General features: G+C 47.7%; 5 protein-coding genes across 5 annotated transcripts; 2 read left to right on the top strand and 3 right to left on the bottom strand.

Moving 5' to 3' along the window:
• Window positions 1-5,584: 5,584 nt before the first annotated feature.
• LCP9604111_7557 (uncharacterized protein) lies at window positions 5,585-6,480 on the top strand (the record flags this gene model as incomplete). Its single annotated transcript, XM_039075602.1, has 3 exons — window positions 5,585-5,815; window positions 5,884-6,123; window positions 6,217-6,480. The coding sequence occupies 3 exons, from the start codon at window positions 5,585-5,587 to the stop codon at window positions 6,478-6,480; spliced, it is 735 nt and encodes a 244-aa protein (XP_038926423.1).
• A 1,198-nt stretch (window positions 6,481-7,678) lies between these two features.
• On the bottom strand, window positions 7,679-8,659 carry LCP9604111_7556 (WSC domain-containing protein; the record flags this gene model as incomplete). Its single annotated transcript, XM_039075601.1, has 3 exons — window positions 7,679-7,699; window positions 7,753-8,270; window positions 8,332-8,659. The coding sequence occupies 3 exons, from the start codon at window positions 8,657-8,659 to the stop codon at window positions 7,679-7,681; spliced, it is 867 nt and encodes a 288-aa protein (XP_038926422.1).
• A 3,893-nt stretch (window positions 8,660-12,552) lies between these two features.
• Window positions 12,553-13,541, bottom strand: LCP9604111_7555 (CDP-diacylglycerol-serine O-phosphatidyltransferase; the record flags this gene model as incomplete). Its single annotated transcript, XM_039075600.1, has 6 exons — window positions 12,553-12,921; window positions 12,981-13,162; window positions 13,217-13,228; window positions 13,287-13,324; window positions 13,381-13,438; window positions 13,493-13,541. The coding sequence occupies 6 exons, from the start codon at window positions 13,539-13,541 to the stop codon at window positions 12,553-12,555; spliced, it is 708 nt and encodes a 235-aa protein (XP_038926421.1).
• A 471-nt stretch (window positions 13,542-14,012) lies between these two features.
• LCP9604111_7554 (H/ACA ribonucleoprotein complex subunit GAR1/NAF1) lies at window positions 14,013-14,890 on the bottom strand (the record flags this gene model as incomplete). Its single annotated transcript, XM_039075599.1, has 5 exons — window positions 14,013-14,289; window positions 14,344-14,489; window positions 14,551-14,651; window positions 14,708-14,755; window positions 14,824-14,890. The coding sequence occupies 5 exons, from the start codon at window positions 14,888-14,890 to the stop codon at window positions 14,013-14,015; spliced, it is 639 nt and encodes a 212-aa protein (XP_038926420.1).
• A 225-nt stretch (window positions 14,891-15,115) lies between these two features.
• LCP9604111_7553 (threonine--tRNA ligase THS1) lies at window positions 15,116-17,465 on the top strand (the record flags this gene model as incomplete). The annotated part of the gene is made up of 3 exons (XM_039075598.1): window positions 15,116-15,684; window positions 15,747-16,011; window positions 16,071-17,465. 3 exons carry the CDS (start codon window positions 15,116-15,118, stop codon window positions 17,463-17,465), a joined length of 2,229 nt encoding a protein of 742 aa, XP_038926419.1.
• Between the last annotated feature and the right edge of the window lie 3,315 nt (window positions 17,466-20,780).

Here is a 20,780-nt window from a genome sequence, read left to right as displayed (position 1 = left end):
GCGGGAACTATACCACAGCCTCTCGTTTAATTTTTCCCAGGTTCCAAGTTTAGACACGCATGATGCATCCCTGCCTCTCCTTCGTGCCCTGCCCTATACAACATGCTCCCACTCTGTAGCCAAGAGTGGGTCTTGGCCATGTTTGGTCGGCTGCTGCGGCTAGGGCCAGAAAGCGGGCTTAGCCTGGGGTTTTGTGTAATTGGACTTTTTTTCTTTTCCTTTTTTGGGCCCTAGCGATCGTCGTTACTTAGTTGCGCTCACAGCCTTGTTGTGCATAATCTTGATCTAGGCCGTTTTTGGTGTAGAGGGACCCGGTATTAATATGGAAGTGTGCAATTATGGACCAATCGGTCTTTTTAAGAGGGAATTAATTCTATGCTTGCGATCTGTTTCGCGCTATTTTCCGCTGTGCTTGCAATTTCCCATGGCTCGTGGCTGTTAGCGTCTGTGTAGATCATGGAGGCTTCAAATCTTAGGATGGTGTCGCCAACTCACCTTTGTATGTAAAAATCTAACAGCGCTTATTCTTTCGTAGCGCTGTTGGGATCGTCGGCCATTGTCGTTTAGATGATGTCAACAGCCACATTTGAGGGATTTAGATAATATGGGGTATGTATGCCCAGGTGGGATGATGCTGCATTGATAGTATTCGCATGAGCTGCCAGTCTTCGGAAGATCTAGGTATCTAAAATCTATGAATAGCCATTTTTTTCTTGAACATGAAGATTACTCTGAATAAGCCTTGCTTACAATAGTACCGGCTGCCATGCAGAACACGAAGAAAGGCATGCAACATACAATTGACTATGTGACTATACTTTGTGAAACGAGCCAGTCAGAGAGGTCGGTTTGATGTTGGTTCTTTTTTTAGATGCTTACTCCGTCCACGCGGGACCTACGCCAGGCCATGCACGCTAGTCTACGGAGTACCTTTTCATACTTCGTATTCTTATACTACCGTTGTGGTAGAGATATAAACACAGCCACTTGATAACTGTGTATGGAGTGCATAGTTATACGTATTACGCCCTCCCTCATTCGTTCCTGATCGACAAAATAGCACCCGAAACTAATTTGCGGGTACGAAGTATGGAGTAGCAATTCACACTGTGGCACAATTCGAAGTGTATTAGATTAAATTAGAGTATGTATCCGCAACGTGCGCCCATGTTGAGAGCCTTTGAATCGATATGGGCGCACCCAAGTTAGAGTACGTCCCTTGAAAAGTTAATATTTCATTTGGACGACTTCGATCTGGACAGAAGGGAGATGAGAAATGACCGATTTGGACTCGGAATATAGCAGCGTGTATGCGTCCCCACTCGGCCCCCTAAGCTTTCGAGGCTCTTTAATTTCAATCAGCTCACTTTGGCCAAGAGGTGGCCCTTCCGGGACCGAGAGTAGCATGTTAATCGGTGAATCTGAAGCTCCCCTTTTAACCTCCCGTAATGGTGGATCGCACGATTCTCAGGATGGTTAAGCATTGAAGGAGCGAAGTGGCAATGTTACGGATAAGGCTTGTACAATGATATAAGAGGGACGTGCTAACTAACTAGTCAGTTATGTACATCATAGGCATCATGGAGTATTCCATGGAAGACGAATCTCACCTCAGATCTAGGGTATTTTTCTGATTGGTAGAAGTGCTATTATTTCTGATTCGTTTGATCGAACCGCTCCGAGTCTTGGCGGTCCCTAAACGCTCTGTAGTTATATTGTGACTTAATAACTCGCAAGAAAGTGGCCCTGTAACCCGGGTGCATCGGGTTCGAATCAGCGCAGGACATTTGCTATACTCCGTCTCCGTCCTCCGTCCCCCTGTTCCGGGATAAATAGCCGAAGTTACTGTTTACCGTCGGAATTACTCCGTATGTTGTACGGCTATTCCCGATGTCCCGGTTGAACTACCTGGACCTCCCTCGCTTGGGATTGGCCGAAAGAGATAGGAGACATCGGCTATACCCGAGCTTTCCTCTTAGAGTTATGTAGCAAGGTTACCCCTTCAAACTCCGTAGATTCCGATACCTGCTAGGGTCTGGTGATTGACTGCGCCCACGTGGAAGGGGCACCAAATGCTAGAATTCGATTGTAAGCGCGGATGTGCATTATGTGAATCCGGTTAGGTCAGGTCCACTCGGCTATACGATTACCCCCACTAGCATCGCCATTATCCCTATGATCTCGATCTTCTGTTGCTGTTCACGTTGGTGAATCGAGTTTTCTCTCTGCCAGGTGCTGGTCAATAGCTCCACAATAATGATCGCGATTATCGCCAATGCAGCGGGTCTCAATATGGACTTCGTAGGCCAGAAAAAGTGTGATCGATCTGCACGGTCCAGTCCTGTCCAGCAGATCGTCGCTATCTATCAATGTTTTTTGCTCCATCGTCACTGGCGATCGTTAGTGAGGCAATTTGTCTTCCAAGCGGGTTCCCCTGTCTTGACCAAAACGAGCCATACCGCATACAGCACACTTGCAGGGATCATTCAGGGATTAACCGAAGAGATGACGAGAACATGACTCGTCACCTGCACGCTCGACAATCCCCTTATTCATGTCCCGAGATCTGCCACACCTAGTGTTGCCAGGATGCTATAGTTACTGACATTCTATACATCGTCATCAAGGAATCTACGTAAATTTCCTGTTTCTGGGGTATTTCCCCACAAGGGCTCCGATCGTAGCAATTCTCTAACATACTAAAAAAAGGAAGAGCGTCGAGTCTGGACTCTAAGTGGAGCAACGGTTTACCGAAGTCGGAAGAATTAGAATAAATACTCATTTTCTCCTTTCATAGGAGCTTCGGCATAGCATTGCTTTTTCGACATTTACACCTTTGCAAGCCTGCGCTAATGGCATGCCCCTGCAGGTCCTGGGCCATTTCGATCCCGTTTCAGATAGACCCGTCGATCAGACCATGCCATGTGGCCATGCTTGCGAGGCAGATTTCGAGTTTCGAGTGCCTGACCACCAATGCCTATATCTGGTAATGATCGTTCTTTTGGGGTTATTTAATATAATATAATGGCATAGCACTGCCATTATGATCCCCATACATACTTCATGCAGGTGGAATCTCTCGGGAAATTATGTATAGCGATATGAGTTTATTTCAATAAATTATTGGTTTTACTCTTCCTTTTAAAAAAAAGAAAACAATCTCTTTTGATTCGAGCAAATCAAATATAAATGCATAGTACTTTGTACTCAGTACCCGTACGGCCGAGCCGTAGCCCATGTGGCTGGAAAAGGAAAAGAAATGCGAGCTAATTTAGGGCACGTAACCATGCAGGCACTACTGCAGCACTACTGCAGCGTGTGCATGAGATGATAGCCACTAGCTAATTCCAGATAATTTGTACTGGACTGTTAACTAGAACAGGAATAGGCGACTGTGTCTGTTTCATCTGCGTTCCCGTTACCGTGTCCGTGGACAAACATGTCAGTGGTTAGAGAAAGTGCTCGTGCGCATATTTTGTTGCGGAGCGAAGCGAAGCAATGATATAATATATATTCTTGTTTAGAACCATTAACTAACCATTAGCTAGTTGACTACACTATCACACGCCGTACAGAGTACATAATATATCGGCTCGGTGATGGTTAAATTATCCGTCTATGCTAGCGAATTAACGCAAAATACTACCAGGTACTTTTGTAATCTAGTAATATGTCGGTACTTTCATCTCCCAGTTATGGAGTAGTACCTGTAATTGCCATGTTGTAGATAGATAGAAAATGTAACTCTAAGCCGAAAGCAAACGCCGACCTGCACAACAAAGGGGTTTGAACGAGCTAACCCTGAAAAAAAGACCTTGAGATGCATTTATCTAGTTACTCCGACATTACAGTGCTTAGTATGGGTCAAATAGATCTACAATATATATTGTCCATCTCGATTCTCCCGATTACCCCTTTTCTCATTTCCCTATACGGTTCTTTCGCTATACTCCGCACGGAGAGTCACAATTTCCGATATGCGAACGGGGCTGATTCCCGCTCTCTTCCGTCGATACCACATGGCCAAAAGCTGTGGGCCTTTGCAGATCACTCAACGGGTGAGTGCTCCCACTGGGTAGTTAATTTGGCTTGCTTGGGTAACTAGGTTGCTTAGAGAGCATCACACTAAGCGCAATACTATACCGTTTTAGTCTTCCCAACATGCAAGTACCTAGACTAGCAACTAGCATGGCTGCTAGGATACCACCTCACAAAGCTAATTAGGGAACAATACACCGTCTTTTTATAGTTCGCGGAGGAATTGCTATTCTGGAACTACTAACAACCAACAAGCCTTAAGCCAATCGGGGTCATATTACCCTGTCTAGATGCGCTCGAGTCTAGCTTTGCATAGCCATAGACACTACCTGCATGACATCATGCGCACCCGGTGTTCAGGGCGCCAGCGTGCATCTGCTAGTCATGCTTGGTGACGCTGTTGGTTTTGCTGCAATTTTGATTGGCTAATTGTCCTGCAGTCTTGGGGTGACTGTATAATTGTCCGATTGAAGCGGGCTGAGAATAGGAATGGCTAGCGTGCTATGATTGCCCTCTATGTTGTATGGAGTGGACCTTTTTAAGATGCAGTATACGGTGTATATTTATATTTCATATTGATCCGCGCCTGTTCGAGTCTGTATAATCTACGGCACCTCCGCATATGTAGAAATATCTGACATGAGGTAGGAGCAGAAATATGTGACCATGCACGGAGGACTGTACCGAGGAGGGAAGTTGGCAAAGAGTAGTGGCAATCTCAGGCTTTGATGCATGTCAACTAGATCAAAAACAGCTCATTCGATTAGTGTCCTACTCTTTTCAGCCTAGTCTGCGTCCAATATCTTGAGCGGCTAATTTTCAGCCCCAACGGGAAATACTCCATCCTTCGTTGGGCAAAGGCTAACTCGCCAACACGCTCGATTTATCAGCTGCCACAGTCTACCAACGAGACCAGCATGACTGGAATCCTTCGGTCTCTTTTCTCTCTCCTGCATATCTAGTTCGTCGCTAGATTAGCGTCGCATGAAGCCATGTGGCTGTCAGCCGCTGTTGGGTCCGGCGTTGGCCTACTGGGACCATGGATCTCAACGAGTAAGTTGGGGGCGAGGCTGTGTTATGGACTAGGTTGTTGGCTATTGTTGGGGCTAGCCAGCTGGCAGTTATAGCCTATGTGGCTTGAGGTCTGTGTGTATCTCTTTCCTGATATCATGGGGAAGTGAGAGATGGTTTGTAGGCATTAGCGAAGGGTAGCTAGAGGGTTTCCTCTTATCTCAGCTGTATGGTTCGGTCCAAAAACAGACTGAACTGGACTGTTCTATGCCCAGACATTTCTAGGCAAGAGCGGTGATCGAATAACCTCATTTAGGATGGAAGGGAAAGGAAGGAGCGTTTCTTTCTCGTTTGCTCCTTCCAAGAAAACATCAAAGGAATATCAGACTCATCTAATGTGTTTGCTTTGTTTACCTTTCAAGGTTTGTTTACCTCGAGACTGATCTTTTCATTCTTTCACTTTCCTGTCTTCTCTTCTTCACCTCTGCATCCTGCTTCAATGTCATTTTTTCTCCATTAAAGACATTTCTTCATCATGCTTCCGAAAACACCTGCTGAAACACTAGCGAGTCTGGGTTTTGACCCGCAACTTCTCGAATACCCTTTTCCCGCAGAGACGGGGTGGTGTATCCACTGCTTCAGGGTATCACTGCGTGCCTGGGACGAGACGAAGTGGGGTCAACCCTTCAAGGTGAACTGCATTCGCGATCCAGTCACCTCGAAGCGTTGCCAAAGATGCTGCCATGCCCGCCATAGGTGTGAACTTGTGGGTATTCTTTGAGGATCTCTTGTCATTCAGTCGTGTATGTACTCATCTAGAATACTTCTTTCTAGCCTTACGAAGGCATCCGGGGCCACGGGTTCGAACTTCAGGCATTGCTGGAATGGGTCCAGGAGATCTGGATCAACGAGGAATCCGGGATTGGCAAAGGCGAGGATGTGGGCTTAGTACACGACATCGAGATTGTCAACGCCGTTGCAGGGGCGGTTCGAGACCTCTGCTCGGCTCTCGATTGTCTGATCAAATCCCACGGCAAGGCCCACAGCCTCGCGGGCCGGCATGGTGGAGATGCCGTAAGTTTCATCGCTCTTTTCGTACAATATCCACTTACATTTCGAGGGGTTTAGGCAGATATGGCGGCATACACTCAATATTGTACCCACCAGCATGCGTCTTTCCAGGCTCCGTCTTCGCTTGGTCTCCGGAGCGATGGCACGCCGCATCCGAAGCTCGTCCAATTCGAGCATGCGGCTCGCCAGTACCTCCGTCTCGAGACCCAGTTTGCCCTGCCTTGGTACATCGAAGTCCTCGCGCTCAAGCAAACCATCGAGGCGCTGATTCGGGAGAAGTATGACCACAGCGATCCCAACATCGCTCGCTGGTACAAGGACATGATGGCGGCATTTCCTTTGGCTATTCCTCTGCTGTAAGTAAGGGTGTAGTTTTTTGTCTCGATCTCTTCTCATTTTCTCTTCATTTTCTCTTCAGGTGATCTTCGTGATCTGTTGCCTCCGTTGAGGCTTTCGATGATGATTTGCGATGTGCGGTAGTGCATGCATTTTGGGGGATCTATTTGATATTGAGCTCCCATACTGAATAAATTTGGAGTTCTGCCTCGGTCTCTTGTACTTTGTAATGAGTTCTCATTATTCATTGCCTCTTAGAATCTAAGTTTAAAGTGAGGCGCATGACTTAATCCAAGGCGATAAACCTTCCGGGTTCAAGGTGATGTCACAATATATAGTTGACTTAGGACCTGATTATATCAATTTACGAACTAGGATCGCTAGGCCCATAGGAAGTGAACCAGTTGAGACATTAAAAGATGATCAATGCAAATATACTGATTGAATAAACACTAAAACACTCAGATATATCCAAGACATACATATGAACTAACGGCAAACCCAGCTTCGACCAATTGAAATCACTTTAGTTCTAGTTTACAAGCAAATGACCGTAGACTGATGTGCATATCGATTCTCACATTAAGTACAGCTGAATGGTCTCGCCTATCTACAGCCACCTATCCTTGAATCAGATCAGACCGGAGCGAATTGCAGAACGCGAGAAGCTCATTATAGGACCGACGGGCAAAGATCTGACTGGAAATAGGAAAAGAGACCACATGGGGAAAAAAAAGTAAAAAAAAAGAGTCACATAAAGGAATGGTTTGCTCATAAAAAGAAAAAAAAAAGTCGAGCATTCAAGTTGAAATAAAATGAAACGCCTTTTCGAACTCGTCTCTATATCAGAGACTTCACCTTGATTGAACAAGATACAATGACCGGGTCTTCGGCAGAGAAGGCCGATGGTGCGGTTGTTTTCCCAATGTAGACAATAAGAGGTGCTGGACAGGTAGGGCAACGTTGTCTATGGAGCAGTCATGGAACGGATTGGTAAAAGAAACTCAGACACAGGTCACCAGCTGGGGACGACTCGGATCAAGCCATATGCCGTTCGGATATCATAACTCCGCTGAATAACCCGACAAAAAAACAATGACAACAGGATAAGAAGCTCTCATAAAGTAGTGCGACCGAGATAGAAATGACATTGGGTTTCGCTAATACCAAGTAGAAAGAATAAAGGGGGGGGAGCATGAATGGTTCGGAAATGGGTATTGGTTTAACGATCAGGGTTTGTCACCTGTGACACAAGTCAGCTTCGAAACAATGCTTTTAGGCGTTGTACGTGTGTACCTGCAAGATCCGACGAGAGAAGTCATGGTCATCATCGATGCTGCCATTGCTTTGGCGGCGCTGAGCCATGTAGTCGCCATCGAAGCGAGAATCGGACATCGAGGGCGGGCCAGAGTCACGGCCATAGCCGCCAGGAACCCCACCCACAGCACCGACCCTGTTCTTCTTGGATCGCCACCAGAAGAAGACAGCACCACAGAGAGCAGCGAATCCGACCACTCCGATTACGACTCCGGCCGCAATCGCGGCAGTATTCTTGCCCTTGGAGGACTGTTCATTGATATCCTCTTCAGAGAGACCGCTCGTGGTAGGCTCAGATGTGGCGGTTTCGGTAACTTCACTAATACTACTACTAGTAGTGGGAGCAGTTGTAGACCCATCGGTTTGCGTCGTCGTTTTGCTGCTGGTACTGCTCGAGCTCGTGCTTGATGTGGTGGTCGTGGACCCGGATTCAGAGTACGTGGGAACGTCGTCTTCCAAATTGGTGGTATAGACAGAGTAGTAGCCGGTACCACCGCCTATAGAATTTCGTTAGCAAGTCAATTCTTTGAGACCGATGAAGGAGGGGCATAGACATACACATATCATCAGGCCAGCCACTGCAGGATTTGTTGCATTTGTCGCTTGAAACTTTGGCACTGTCTGGGGGCATCGTATTACCACACACACAGTCTGAGCCTCCTGTCAAAGCGAATGTCGCGTAGTCTTTGGCGCAGTGGTCCAGACACCACCCGGAACTTTGGTATGTCCAGCCTGTTGACTTTCCATATCCAGGAATGCTAGAGTAACAACCTTGAAGTGTCCCTAACGGCGCACGACGGACCACCTTGAAGTCTTCTGGAACTGCCGCGGCGGCTGCCATCACCACACCGGACACCACGAGGGCGCCATGAGTGTTGAAAAGCATGATGTGTTGGGAGAGTAGTGAATTCGAGTATCGAAATCAACGAAGAGAATAAGCACCGCTGGACACAGTCGCAGGGGTGATTGATGAAGGACTGGGAACGGCCTGCGTAACCCTCAAGAACTTCTGTTTGAATGTATGCCAGTAGACGTCGTTTGTTCTCAAAAGTGTCTACCACGTTGGGCCTGAATTATTCGGTCAGATCCTCAGGGCGTATGGTCGAAAGTCGAACTTTGACGGTCGGAAAAAGAGTGAAAAGAAGGTGATTTCGCGTTGTGTTGATTGGTACCTGGAGTACGTTGTCGAGTAGAGGATCACCCCCTACAAGTCGGGAGAGAGTGAGCGACCGTGAAGTAAAAAGCAATTCAGTTGATAACCCTCGAATAAAGGGAGTAAACGAGCGAAGAAATCGAGTAACGAATGTGTGCAAAGGGGAGGAAGATCAGGAGGGCGAAGTGACGGATAATGGATCCCTTGAGAAAGGGACTGTTAAGGGGTCTGTGTTCCCCGGAGAAGTGACATTATGTACCAGGTACTTGGAACATAGGAGGCTAACCCTGGTGTACCCGAGTACCGAATACTTTCAGCCCACCAGTTTCGCGGGTCGTTTCAAGGTTGTTTGCTCCTTGTATGGTACAATACCAGGTACAAAGTAGACAAACAAACAATCCCACCAATGAGACGTCGACATATATTTAGGTAATCAGGCACCTGCCCCGGTAAGCCAGGGGACTGTGGTTGATCATTTTCCTATTTGGGTCAGACACGGGAGCTGGATGGAGTCCTTGGACATGCCGCTAGTCTTCTTCGGGTGCCAAGCGGTGATTATGAGACCCTCATTGTGTGAACCTCGACGGATAATCAATATTATGTATGCACGTACAGAGTATGTACCGTATTTCTCCGTACTTTACAGAGTTACCTGCATCCTTCGCCACATGAAGAAGACCCTTGATGACGACGGAGTGTTTTACCCCTCAAAATTGTACAACGCACCCCTCGGCTAACGATGCTTTTGATCCGTCTCTGTTGTGTTTTCGCTTTAAATGACCGGTTACCATACGCCACGGTCCTTTGTGGCTGACAATTGTATCCTTGGCTGGTGTCCAGGGTAAATTTAGATCTCCATTTGATAGATTGCAGAGTTTGCTGTTGAAAGAGATTTCAGGGCTCATTTCCTAGGCGGAGTTAATTTGAATACTCCGTACAAGGGATAATAACCTTCGTTACTCCGTACTCCATACTCCATACAACATGAAACATGAAGGATTTAGCAATTGGAATTTAGCCTTATACTTCATGTAATCGCAAGAACTCCGTACTCAATCGATTTCTTCTATATCCTTGTTCATGCCCCCTTTTCCACGTATCCAAATAGTTTCCATGGGTAATGCGCGGCCACTCCCGGGTGGAGTATACCAAATTATGATCTGTCCCTACGGTAATACGCCGTACCGTTCCTGTAACAAAAAACCGCATAATTTGACTCGTAAAATAGGGCTGCGGCTCAAGATCTACCTTTGTATGATGGTCTATAAATGGCATGTATTAGGGTTGGGTTCGATCTTGAACTTTTGTCTTGTATATTGTATGATATGTTGTATTTCTCGAGGTTTATTTGCTTCAAGTATTTTGTTCCTGACTTGACTGCATAGCATTGTCTACATATTCTCATAACAAACCCTGAGATACCGGAGGTTATTAACCCAACCACATTACCATCATGCGAGAATTATACAAGACCTTTACTGAACAGAGAGATAAAGTTACTAGTGGCCAAATGCGCTCTAGATCGAGTGTGTGTAATATATCGGCTGTACCTTGCAGATCTAGTCCCTTGCCTATTCTGAGTCAGAGATTCTATTATTATTGCAACTGCCAGATAACCTCGTGATCTATGTGGGAATCAAACTCCTCAACGGTCAACAGAATTGCCTGCGCAGGTAACTTAGCGTCTCGTTGCCCACGATTGATAATTATAGCCAACTCATGTCCTCGACACAATTCCCTTCTTTCCCCTTCTAAAGGCGCCCACGTCTAACTCTATAGCCCACAAAGCAAACAATAAGCAATAAAAGCTCAATGGATGAGCGATCTTCCAACAGTGAGACATATTGCTCATGATCGGGTCTGACCCGACATCCTAGCCAAGAGCCTCCAAAAACGTAGCATGCACAGGCAATACCGGTCTGTACTGCGTACTCCGTACTCTACAGTAAGATGTCAACAAGCACACATGCCTAGACCTTATCGACGGAAATACCGGCTGGACCACATTGAGATATTCCGGGACCAGTGGCGTCCACTAGACCAGTCGGATTCTCCACCTGTCAAAGGGATCATGTAGAAACGAATTCCCTTACCGGTCCACGAGAGAGTATAAATTGAAAGATAAACGACTCTATTTGATTTGCTTGAATCTTTCGTATGTATTTGGCCGTCTAGATCGGACCCTAGGTGGGTAAGGAAAATTCGAATTCAGATATCAAAGTGAAACTGTGGGTCTAGACCCTGTGTGCCTCCCTGTATGCCTAGCAAGTGTCAACGCTATTCTAATTTTAAATCCTAAAATTCCGACTTCGCCTGTGACCTTCGATTATGCTAGCTGCCATGTTCTAGAGCATGCGGATGGGCCGGCTCAATGCTTTCCTCGGAAGAGAGAGTATCGTTTTGCTTACGGAGAAGGGACATAACCAGTTGGGTACTTAATTCAGGCTTCAGCATTAAAACTAAAATCACGACAAGCGGAAATCAAACCACCTTAAAAGAAGAACAAACACAATAACATCCTCAAACCCAAACCCAAACCCAAACCAAACCTCAAATCTCAGATATAAGAGTAATTCGCACATATCTCCACCGACCTGGCAGGAACCTGTCGCTGGACAGCATCCATCTCCATCTCCTTCTCGTAGAACCAACACCATCCCCGAGCACAAACATAATGAATCCCATGCGGCGCCCCCGACATCTGCCTACGAGTGTACTCGCCGCATTGGCAGAGCGGGTTAGCGGGACCTATCCCGCGTGCATCAGCGAAGCAGATGAATTGATCACATGGGTAACATATATAATATGGACGACCTGCATTGCCATTCGGGATGTTGCCGTTGACGATCCGTATTATGCCATCTCTGTAGCATTGGGGGCACCTGGGGGGGCTCAGTCTGGTGATGGTCATCGTTGGAGTTGTCCACGGGTGGTGGTGGTAGGCTTGGTTCGCTATAGTGTTTGGATTAGATGCAATGCGATCTACGAGCTGGTAATAGGGAGGATGTATACATGCCTTCACTACAGCTTGCTGTGTTCAGAGATGATTTGTTGTCGTATTGAAGTCTTCGTTGAACGGACTGTAGAGATACCTAGTCGAGTGGTCATTATGACGATCTCTATAGGTCAACATTGCGTGGATGTCTATACAATATCTATGATGAACAGTGGATATATCTCCACACACACAGAAGGCGTACCCTCCAGGGAAAGTGTCAGTTTACATATTGATATTTCTATCTTGTCCCTACCTCATTTTAAGATTTCTCAGCGTGTACTGACCATGGAATTATGAAAGTGGTCAGCATTGCTTGTGCATTGCGCGCTGTTAAATTTGACAGAGAATCCATGGCTCACTTGCTTACAAGGGTTGCGCTGTTGCCGAAAGCTACGTCTTCAATATGTTGACCTTGACCACCCTACGCAGAAACCACAATGACTATAGCCAATCTATGCAATTGAAATTCAATTAAGCATCCATATTTAAGTGCATCGAGATCATGCTATGCCTTGCCTACAAACGAAACCCCTCTCGATATTTATTTTCAGTTGTCCAAGTTGAGAGAGACAACAGACTCAGGCATTTTTTTTCCAACAGTAAATGCGCGGCCAAGTATGGGTTGAGCTCATGGCTTAGGAATGTGTATCGTCTTGCTGACCATCATACATCCATGCAGAACGAACATCAAGACAACGGGGTGGAATTCGAAGATGGTACCCTCTGCGACAAGTCCAAGAGGAATGTTCTCGTGCGTCCAGCTTTGAGAGACCCAGTAGGCCATAACAGAGGCGATTGAAAGAGTGGTTGGGATGGGCGTGCCTTCGAAGTACTTGGATTTACCGCTTTGATCCTTGGGCAGTACGGCAACAGTCACGTTGAACCGAGCGAGGCGGGTCAGACCGCAGAGAACGAAGAATGTGAGGAAGACATGATCAAGCGAGGTCCGGATACCAAGAGCGAATGCGGCAGCGGCGGGAGCGAGACCGAAGGAGATCTAGTGGAGTAAGGGTGTTAGCAAAAACTCGCTTGTGGTTATTCGCGGGGATCCATTACCAAGTCAGCTAGCGAGTCGAGTTCTTGTCCCATGAGAGACGACTTCTTGCGCCACCTTGCGACTTTGCCATCCATAAAGTCGAAGAACAAACCGAAAGGCATGAATGCGAGGGCAGCCCAGATGGAACCGTATTCAGTTGGGTCTCCGAGGCAGTAGCGCATGGAGGAGAATACCGACATGACTGCTCAACATATTAGTCGCGGGTTGGAAAAACGGTTGGGGAACATGAGCTTGCCTCCACAGAAACCTAAGATAGAGTTAGCGAGTCAATTCAAACAAAGTCTGAAGATCTTGCGATCTCTTACCATTCATTTCAGTAATCAGATCAGCAAGATGCATGGCCCTGTTGAGTGTTAGACTGAACCGAGGGCAAAGGAGCGCGGGAAGCACGAGACTGACTTCACCAGGCTGAAATGACCATGATCCGAGGAAAGTAGCATTTTCTGTTTCTCCTGACCTGAAAAATGTCAGCTATATTGCCAATGCACGATCAGAGGGAGCTCAAACACACCTCCATCGCCTGAAGGTGGGACACCGCTGGAAGAATTGCTCGATGCCATGGTCGATGTCCGACGAGACATGCTCAAATGGATATCAGATTCGAAAATTTTTACGGCAAAAGGATACTCTGTCTCAATAAAATGTCTAAAGGGCGAGATTGGGTAAGAAGAATAAAAATGTCGTCAATCCTGCTTGGGAGTGTTGACAGACGCACAGATTCGCTGAGCGGTCAACGTCATTTCAAACTGCAGGCAGGCAGGGGCGGTGCAGCTGCGCCACATCTGCTAGCCACATCCCAACCAAATGTCCAGCCGATCATCCCCGAATCTCTAAACGAATGTCTTATGGTTTAATTGCAAGTTCTGGAAAATCCAATGAAAAATAACAGAAACATTTTTGACTGGTGATATTCTACAGCCTGCAGCCAGTGAAGTTGCAATTGCGCAGGATGCACAAGAAGACGGAAAGATATTCCTGAAAAAGCTCCCAGATCCCCCAAAACGCCAAAAAGAGACAGTACATTGGATCGATCAGTAGCCGCGACCGCGGAAGCCACCGCCACCACGAGGGGCACCGCGACCACGTGAGAAGCCACCGCCGCCGCCGCCGCGGGAGAAACCACCGCTACCACCGAAACCACCACCGCGACCACCACCGAAGCCACCACGGCCACGAGGAGCACCGCCACGGGCACCGAATCCACCGCGACCACGGGGGGCGCCGAATCCACCACGGCCACGGGGAGCACCACCACCGGCGCGCTTGGGCTTAGCAGCTCCTGGGGGAGGCTTGGGCTTGGGGAGGAACCTAAGAGGTGAGTTAGTCAGAGTATATAAGAATGAGTAGAACAGCGAATCGTACTTCTCGAGAGGAAGCAGCTTGTCTCCACCAATGTAGACCTTGTCACCAGCCTTGAAAGAGGTGGCGACAATCCCATCTTGGGGCTTGACGGTGAAGTAGACCTGGTTAATGGGACCGAGAATTTCGTCGACCTTTCCGATTTGAGTCTATAACCCAGTTAGGTCATGGACTTGTAAATTGTAATGGTTTGCGGCAGTCATGGCGTACCTTGTTCTCCAGGTAGATAGGAGCGTTGAAGTAAGGAATCTTGGGGTTGACCGATTCGCAGACCATCTCACCCTCGCAAGAGTGCAGCACGGAACCCAACTCTATCGGCATATCAGCGACATGAATCAATTACAGTCAGGTTCAGAAGAATAATTACCCAGAACCTGGGCTGGGGGGCCGAATGACTGTTGGAAGCCTCCGCGACCTGCAACAAAAAAATTTCGTTAGCTCCTTTTAACTTCTCGCATCGCATTCAGGTTGGAAAATTCTCACCACCACGGCCACCACCGAAACCTCCCCGGTTGGCACCAGAAGCGTTACCTCGACCACGGAAAGACATTTTGTGGTGATAAAGGTGATTGACTTGTACAAAGCTGGAGAAGTTTTCGCTTGGTGGAAACTTGAAGCGGTAAAGTGTCGGCTAAGGGCAGTACCATCACGTGACTTCGAGACTTATCTTTCACCGCCCTCACAAAGAGTCATTTTCCCCTCCACGCCGCGATTAGACTTCTTGCTCTTGCTCACAGTCTAGTTCCCTTGCGCTATTGCTCCAAGGGTTTCAAAAATGGCATCCGAAACCCCCAAGGATATCCCCGTACGGCCTGCCGCTGAAGCGCAGGCCAACAACGCCTCTGAAGCTGCGGCTGCCCCTCCAAAAGATGCGAAAGCGAAACCCAAGCAGGCTCCGAGCCCCGATACTCTCCCAGAAGTCATGCTTGAGCGAAACAAGCTCTTCGAAGAACTTTGGCAACAATACCTCGAGGAGACCAAGACTCGTCCCCACCCAGAGATCAACGTTACCCTTGACATTGGCGACGGCAACCCCCCCTCCTCAGTCCCTGCTAAGGCCTTCGAGACCACCCCTGGATCATTCCTGCGCGATGTGCCCAAGGATATCAGCGCCAATATCGTTATTTCCAAGGTTGATGGAGAATTGTGGGATTTGAACCGGCCTCTAGAGAGGGACTGCAGTGTGCTTCTTGTGCCTTTCAGCGACCCCGAGGCCCGTGATGTATTCTGGCACTCCAGTGCTCATACTCTGGGTGAGGCATGTGAATGCGAATATGGATGTCTTCTTTCCCACGGTCCCCCTACCCCTCAGGGTTTCTTCTATGACATGGCCATGCCTGATGGGTATGTTATCTTATCACCTACCATTCACAACTGCGCCAATGCTAATCTACATGGCAAAACAGACGTGTTGTCCGCGAGGCTGACTGGAAGGCGCTTGACAATAAGGCGTCGCGCATCTTCAAGGAGAAGCAAAGCTTCGACCGATTGGAGGTTTCTAAGGAGAATCTCAAGAAGATGTTCGCCTACAGCAAATACAAGCTGCACTATATTGACAAGCTCGTCACCGGTGAAAGCAGCACCGTCTACCGTTGCGGTACCCTTGTCGATCTCTGCCGAGGCCCTCACATTCAGAACACCGGTAAAATCAAGGCCTTCAAGATCATGCAGGTAAGCGTGACTGTTCGACCCCTTGACTGAGTAAGAGACACATTAACTTTTAATTCTAGAACTCATCGGCCTACTTCCTTGGTGACCAGTCCAACGACTCTTTGCAGCGTATTCGTGGTGTTGCCTTCCCCGACAAGAAGCAAATGGCTGAGCACTTGAAGTTCTTGGAAGAAGCCGAGAAGCGGAACCACTTGAAAATAGGCAAGGAGCAAGAGCTGTTCTTCTTCGATGAGGTGTCCCCCGGCTGCCCATTTCTCCTCCCCAACGGAACCAAGATTCTCAATCAGATCCAGTCTCTCCTGCGTTCTGAATACCGCAAGCGAGGCTACCAGGAGGTCCAGACCCCCAACATGTACGACGTTGGTATCTGGAAGACCTCCGGACACTGGGAGCACTACAAGGATGATATGTTCAAGTTGGATGTGGAGAAACGCGAGTGGGCTCTTAAGCCGATGAACTGCCCTGGACACTTCATTCTGTTCGGTCACCGTGAACGCAGCTACCGAGAGCTTCCTATGCGTATTGCAGACTTCGGTGTCCTGCACCGAAATGAAGCATCCGGGGCCCTAAGCGGATTAACCCGAGTCCGCAAATTCAGTCAAGACGACAGTCACGTGATTTGCGCACGTGACCAGATTTCGTCCGAGGTCGAGGGTCTGTTCGATTTCTTGCAGTCCATTTATGGTCTGTTTGGCTTTACCTTCAAGTTGAAGCTTTCTACCCGCCCCGAGAAGTATATGGGTTCGTTGGAGACCTGGGACCAGGCCGAGGACCAGCTCAAGAAGGCCTTAACCAAGTTTAAGGGTAACGATTGGACCATTAACGAGGGTGACGGTGCCTTCTACGGACCCAAGATCGATATCACCATTGCGGATGCTCTCAAGCGTGAATTCCAATGCGCAACCATCCAGCTGGACTATCAGGCTCCGCTGAATTTCAAGCTTGAGTATCAGACCAACGAAAACCGGGAGAAGAACCCCGAGGAGAGCGCGAAGGAGGGCGAGTCCAACGATCTCCCCCCCGGCCGCGCCCGCCCTGTTGTCATTCACCGTGCTATTATTGGTAGCTTCGAGAGATTCCTGGGTATCTTGATCGAGCACTTTGGTGGCAAGTGGCCGTTCTGGATCAGTCCGCGCCAGGTCCTTATTGTGCCGGTGATGCCGGATTTGAATGATTACGCCCAGGAGCTGCAGCGTATTCTGCAGGGCGACAAGTTAAATGTGGACGTGGACATCAGTGGAAACACGCTGCAGAAGAAGATCCGTACTGGCCAGCTGGCCCAGTACAACTTTATCTTTGTTGTAGGTGCCCAGGAGAGGGAGGCACGCACTGTCAACATTCGCAACCGTGATGATCCTGCGACCCAAAACAAGGGCATCATGGTCCCTCTGGAGGAGGCGCGGGTCAAGCTCCGAGCACTGCGCAAGGAGCGTCGGTTGGAGAACACTCTGTAGGGGACATATTCGTTACTGATTTACGAAAAGTGAAAAGTGAAATGAAGAACATGCGGATATTCTACTGATTCTCCTGAATATTCCATACATACCTAATGTAGTAGAGTAATTAGGGTCTGAAACACACTTGATAGACCGATATTCCTTGACTCTAAATATAGGGAAGCCTATGTTGAACAAAGGGAGCTCATTTTTCTGCCGAAAAGATCCTGGTCTAAAAACTAAAATGAGTATAATTGTGTTTATGCGTAAATACAACTAATACTACAACACCAGGGATATTAACGATATTACAGGAGTCCTTTCTGGTCGACAGTCTATTCGAATCTTAGCCCCTATCAGAAAAGGCCGAAGCGTACTGAGTATGTACCGTCGTTAGCTCTCTGAAATTTCTACCCTTCTGGTCCCTATACTCAGCCGTATCATTCTTAGCCCTAATTTCTGTCTTTATCAAAACCCAATAACTTCATATAGCAGAGACTTTGTAGATTGAACCCATAAAAGGAAATCAAGCTTTAAGATATGTTTGCGTATTTTATCCTATGTGTCAAAATAGCATCTTTTGTTGACACTATGCATGTGCTACGTCTGAGACAGCCATATTTCCCATTGCGTAGTTGGTTCTCTCCCTCTCAGCCATCATTAATTAATATTATTATCTTGACTACTCATCTCTGCCCCCATGGGTAGCGCTTTAAAATAGCCTGTAGTGTTGTGTTACTTGGCGAGCGTTCTCCCACCTAGCTGCGCGAAGCCTTGACCGCGAGAGTAGCCCGAGCAGCTAGCTCATCGTTTGAGGGGATGCCCTCTAGTTGGCCACTAGAATTAGGCGGCCAAATTGGATCTTCCCATGGGAAATTCCGAGGTCTAGGCACGAATAAAACACCAAAAAAGACAGCCATAAAGACAACTTAAAAGAGCCAACCGAAAGGCGGTTTCAAAGGCATACTCAAATCATAAAATCATAAGTCCGATTTTATGACGGACTCGGTAACTTGTATATTGCTTAGGTCACTACACCCTTCTGTTAAAGTGAGGATGCGGGCTACCGCAGTATTTGCGTATGGCGGTTTGCTTATGGCCTGTTTGTTAATGAAGTGTTTGTTAATCACCTTTCTCTCTTCATCCCCTCTCTTATTGCTCACCTCTTTCCAGCTCTTTTCATTTCCTTCTTGCTCATCTATCCATTTTAAATCTCATAGGGAATATCATACTGCTCGCTCTGCTGTGGTCACCCCTCAACCACTCATCCATTCATTTTGGACCTCATTGGCATCATCCGGAGGTCTCGTTACCTTCAGCAGAGAGAGCAGATCAAATAGGATGATGATAAATATAAGGTCTAAAATGGGTGAGATGAATGGTGAGGGTAATGAAGTCTCTACACCTTCAACACCACCACCAACCACTTTCATCAACATACCAATGAAGGAGAAGCCCTTCCCATGCCCTCGCGCAGAAGAGTTCGGATGTGACAAAATATTCGCATCAAAGAAGTAGAAGTACGCGAGCAAGCATGTCAAGGTACATGACAGGGGCTTCCCATGTCCGCGTGCAGAGGAGCTTCATTGCCACAGGAGGTTCAGCTCTCAAGCTAGCGCAGATGATCACTCGGCAAACCTTTATCACGAAGTCTTCCCATGTCCGCGCGCAGGAGAACTTCAATGTGATGAGACCTTTTACTCGAAACGGAGGGCAAATGGCCATGCCGCAAAAGTCCACGCTCAAGCCAAATGGCGCTGTCCGCGCGCAGAGGAGCTTCGTTGTCAAAAGAAGTTCTCTTATAAATATGATGCACAGGCGCACGCTGAGAAGCATGACGAAGAGCAAGTGAGATGGCCTTGTCCGTTGGCAGAGGAAACGTCCTGCACTATGGAATTTGGTGCCAAAGATACGGCAACAAAGCACGCAAAGCTTGTCCATAGTGGGGGAATTAGGCCAAGGCTCCCTTGTCCACATGCAAAGGATCTCAACTGTGATAGAACCTTCTCATCGGAAGGGAACGCGAACTTCCATTCTGAAAGGGAACATCATCGTATCAGATGGCCATGTCCCTTGGCCAAAGAGAAGGAGTGTACCGAGATGTTTCGTAGCAAAGGTGCGGCTAAAAAGCACGAAGCGAGAAAACATGGTGGTAAGAGATCGCGACGCTCCCTAGGAGGGAAAGGATTCCCCTTCCCAGGCGCAAATAGGATCAAGTGTGAAAAAAGATTTGCCACGAGACCAAGTGCAGCTCGACATGCGGAGGAGGTACATGGGAAACCCATGTGGCCTTGTCCCCTGGCCGACGAAAAATGGTGTGATTGGAAATTTACAGACAAGCACAATGCCCAACGCCACGCGAGGAACGCTCATGGTGATCAGGGAGAGAAAGAGTTTCCTTGTCCACGTGCGCAGGAGGATAAATGCTTTATAGTATTTTCTTCCCAGGGCAATGCAAAAGCACATGCTCAAACAAAACATACCAAATTTGAGCCAGATGGGAAATTTATTCCGGCGTGGCCCAAGACATCGCCACATATTCCCCTCAGAGATGTCGATGGAAAAATCATACTTGATTGGGACGAGCTCCCACAGAAATGGCAGGTGGATATGCCCAGAGCTAGGTTGCAGCACAACATACTTAACCTACTTCAACCTAAAAAAGCACTACTTGGCCGTCCATATGAGGGCTCGTTGGCCCCGTGAGTACGCTGAGACATTCGGTTGTGACGAAACGTTCCCATCGATCTACGATGCAAAACAACATGTGAATAAGCATTATCCCAAGCCCAGGTGGCTGTGCCAGTTCGACCGATGCTTTTCTCAAATACAAGGTAGGAAGCAGACACAGGTTGCCGCCTCAGCCCATTATAAGAAGCATGTTCAACGAGGACACTTTCAAGAGGGGGAATGCAAACCTTTGAAGGTATGTAACAACGAAAGAACAAATGAGCATTACTCATGAGAAAAACAGGTCCCCGGTGCGAATCTTGAAGCCGAGAATGAACCCAGAGACGAAGATTGTGAGAGTGAAGCCGCGAACGACAAAGTTGATAATGATGAAGAGGACGGAGAAGAGGAAGAGTTGGAAAGTGGATCCGACGACTAAGTTGAGGATTCCGAGCATGAAGCGACCACGAAGTGGGCAGCCAGGAGGTTGAAAGATACGCAGAAGGACGATCCGCAAAAAGACCAAGACAGACTCAGAAAAAGTAAGACATACAAGATATTACTACCTCATATCCCATTGCTAATTCTCATAATTTAGCTGCTCGGTCTGAATGCCTTCTTCACCTCGGCCTTAAGTGCCCGGGGCCGGGAAGGGTCGTTGAG

The sequence above is a fragment of the Penicillium roqueforti genome (assembly GCF_015533775.1).
Source record: "Penicillium roqueforti strain LCP96 04111 chromosome Unknown scaffold_24, whole genome shotgun sequence".
NCBI lineage: Eukaryota > Fungi > Ascomycota > Eurotiomycetes > Eurotiales > Aspergillaceae > Penicillium > Penicillium roqueforti.
Note: the sequence above shows the minus strand (reverse complement) of the source record. Positions and strands in the feature narration are given on the sequence as shown.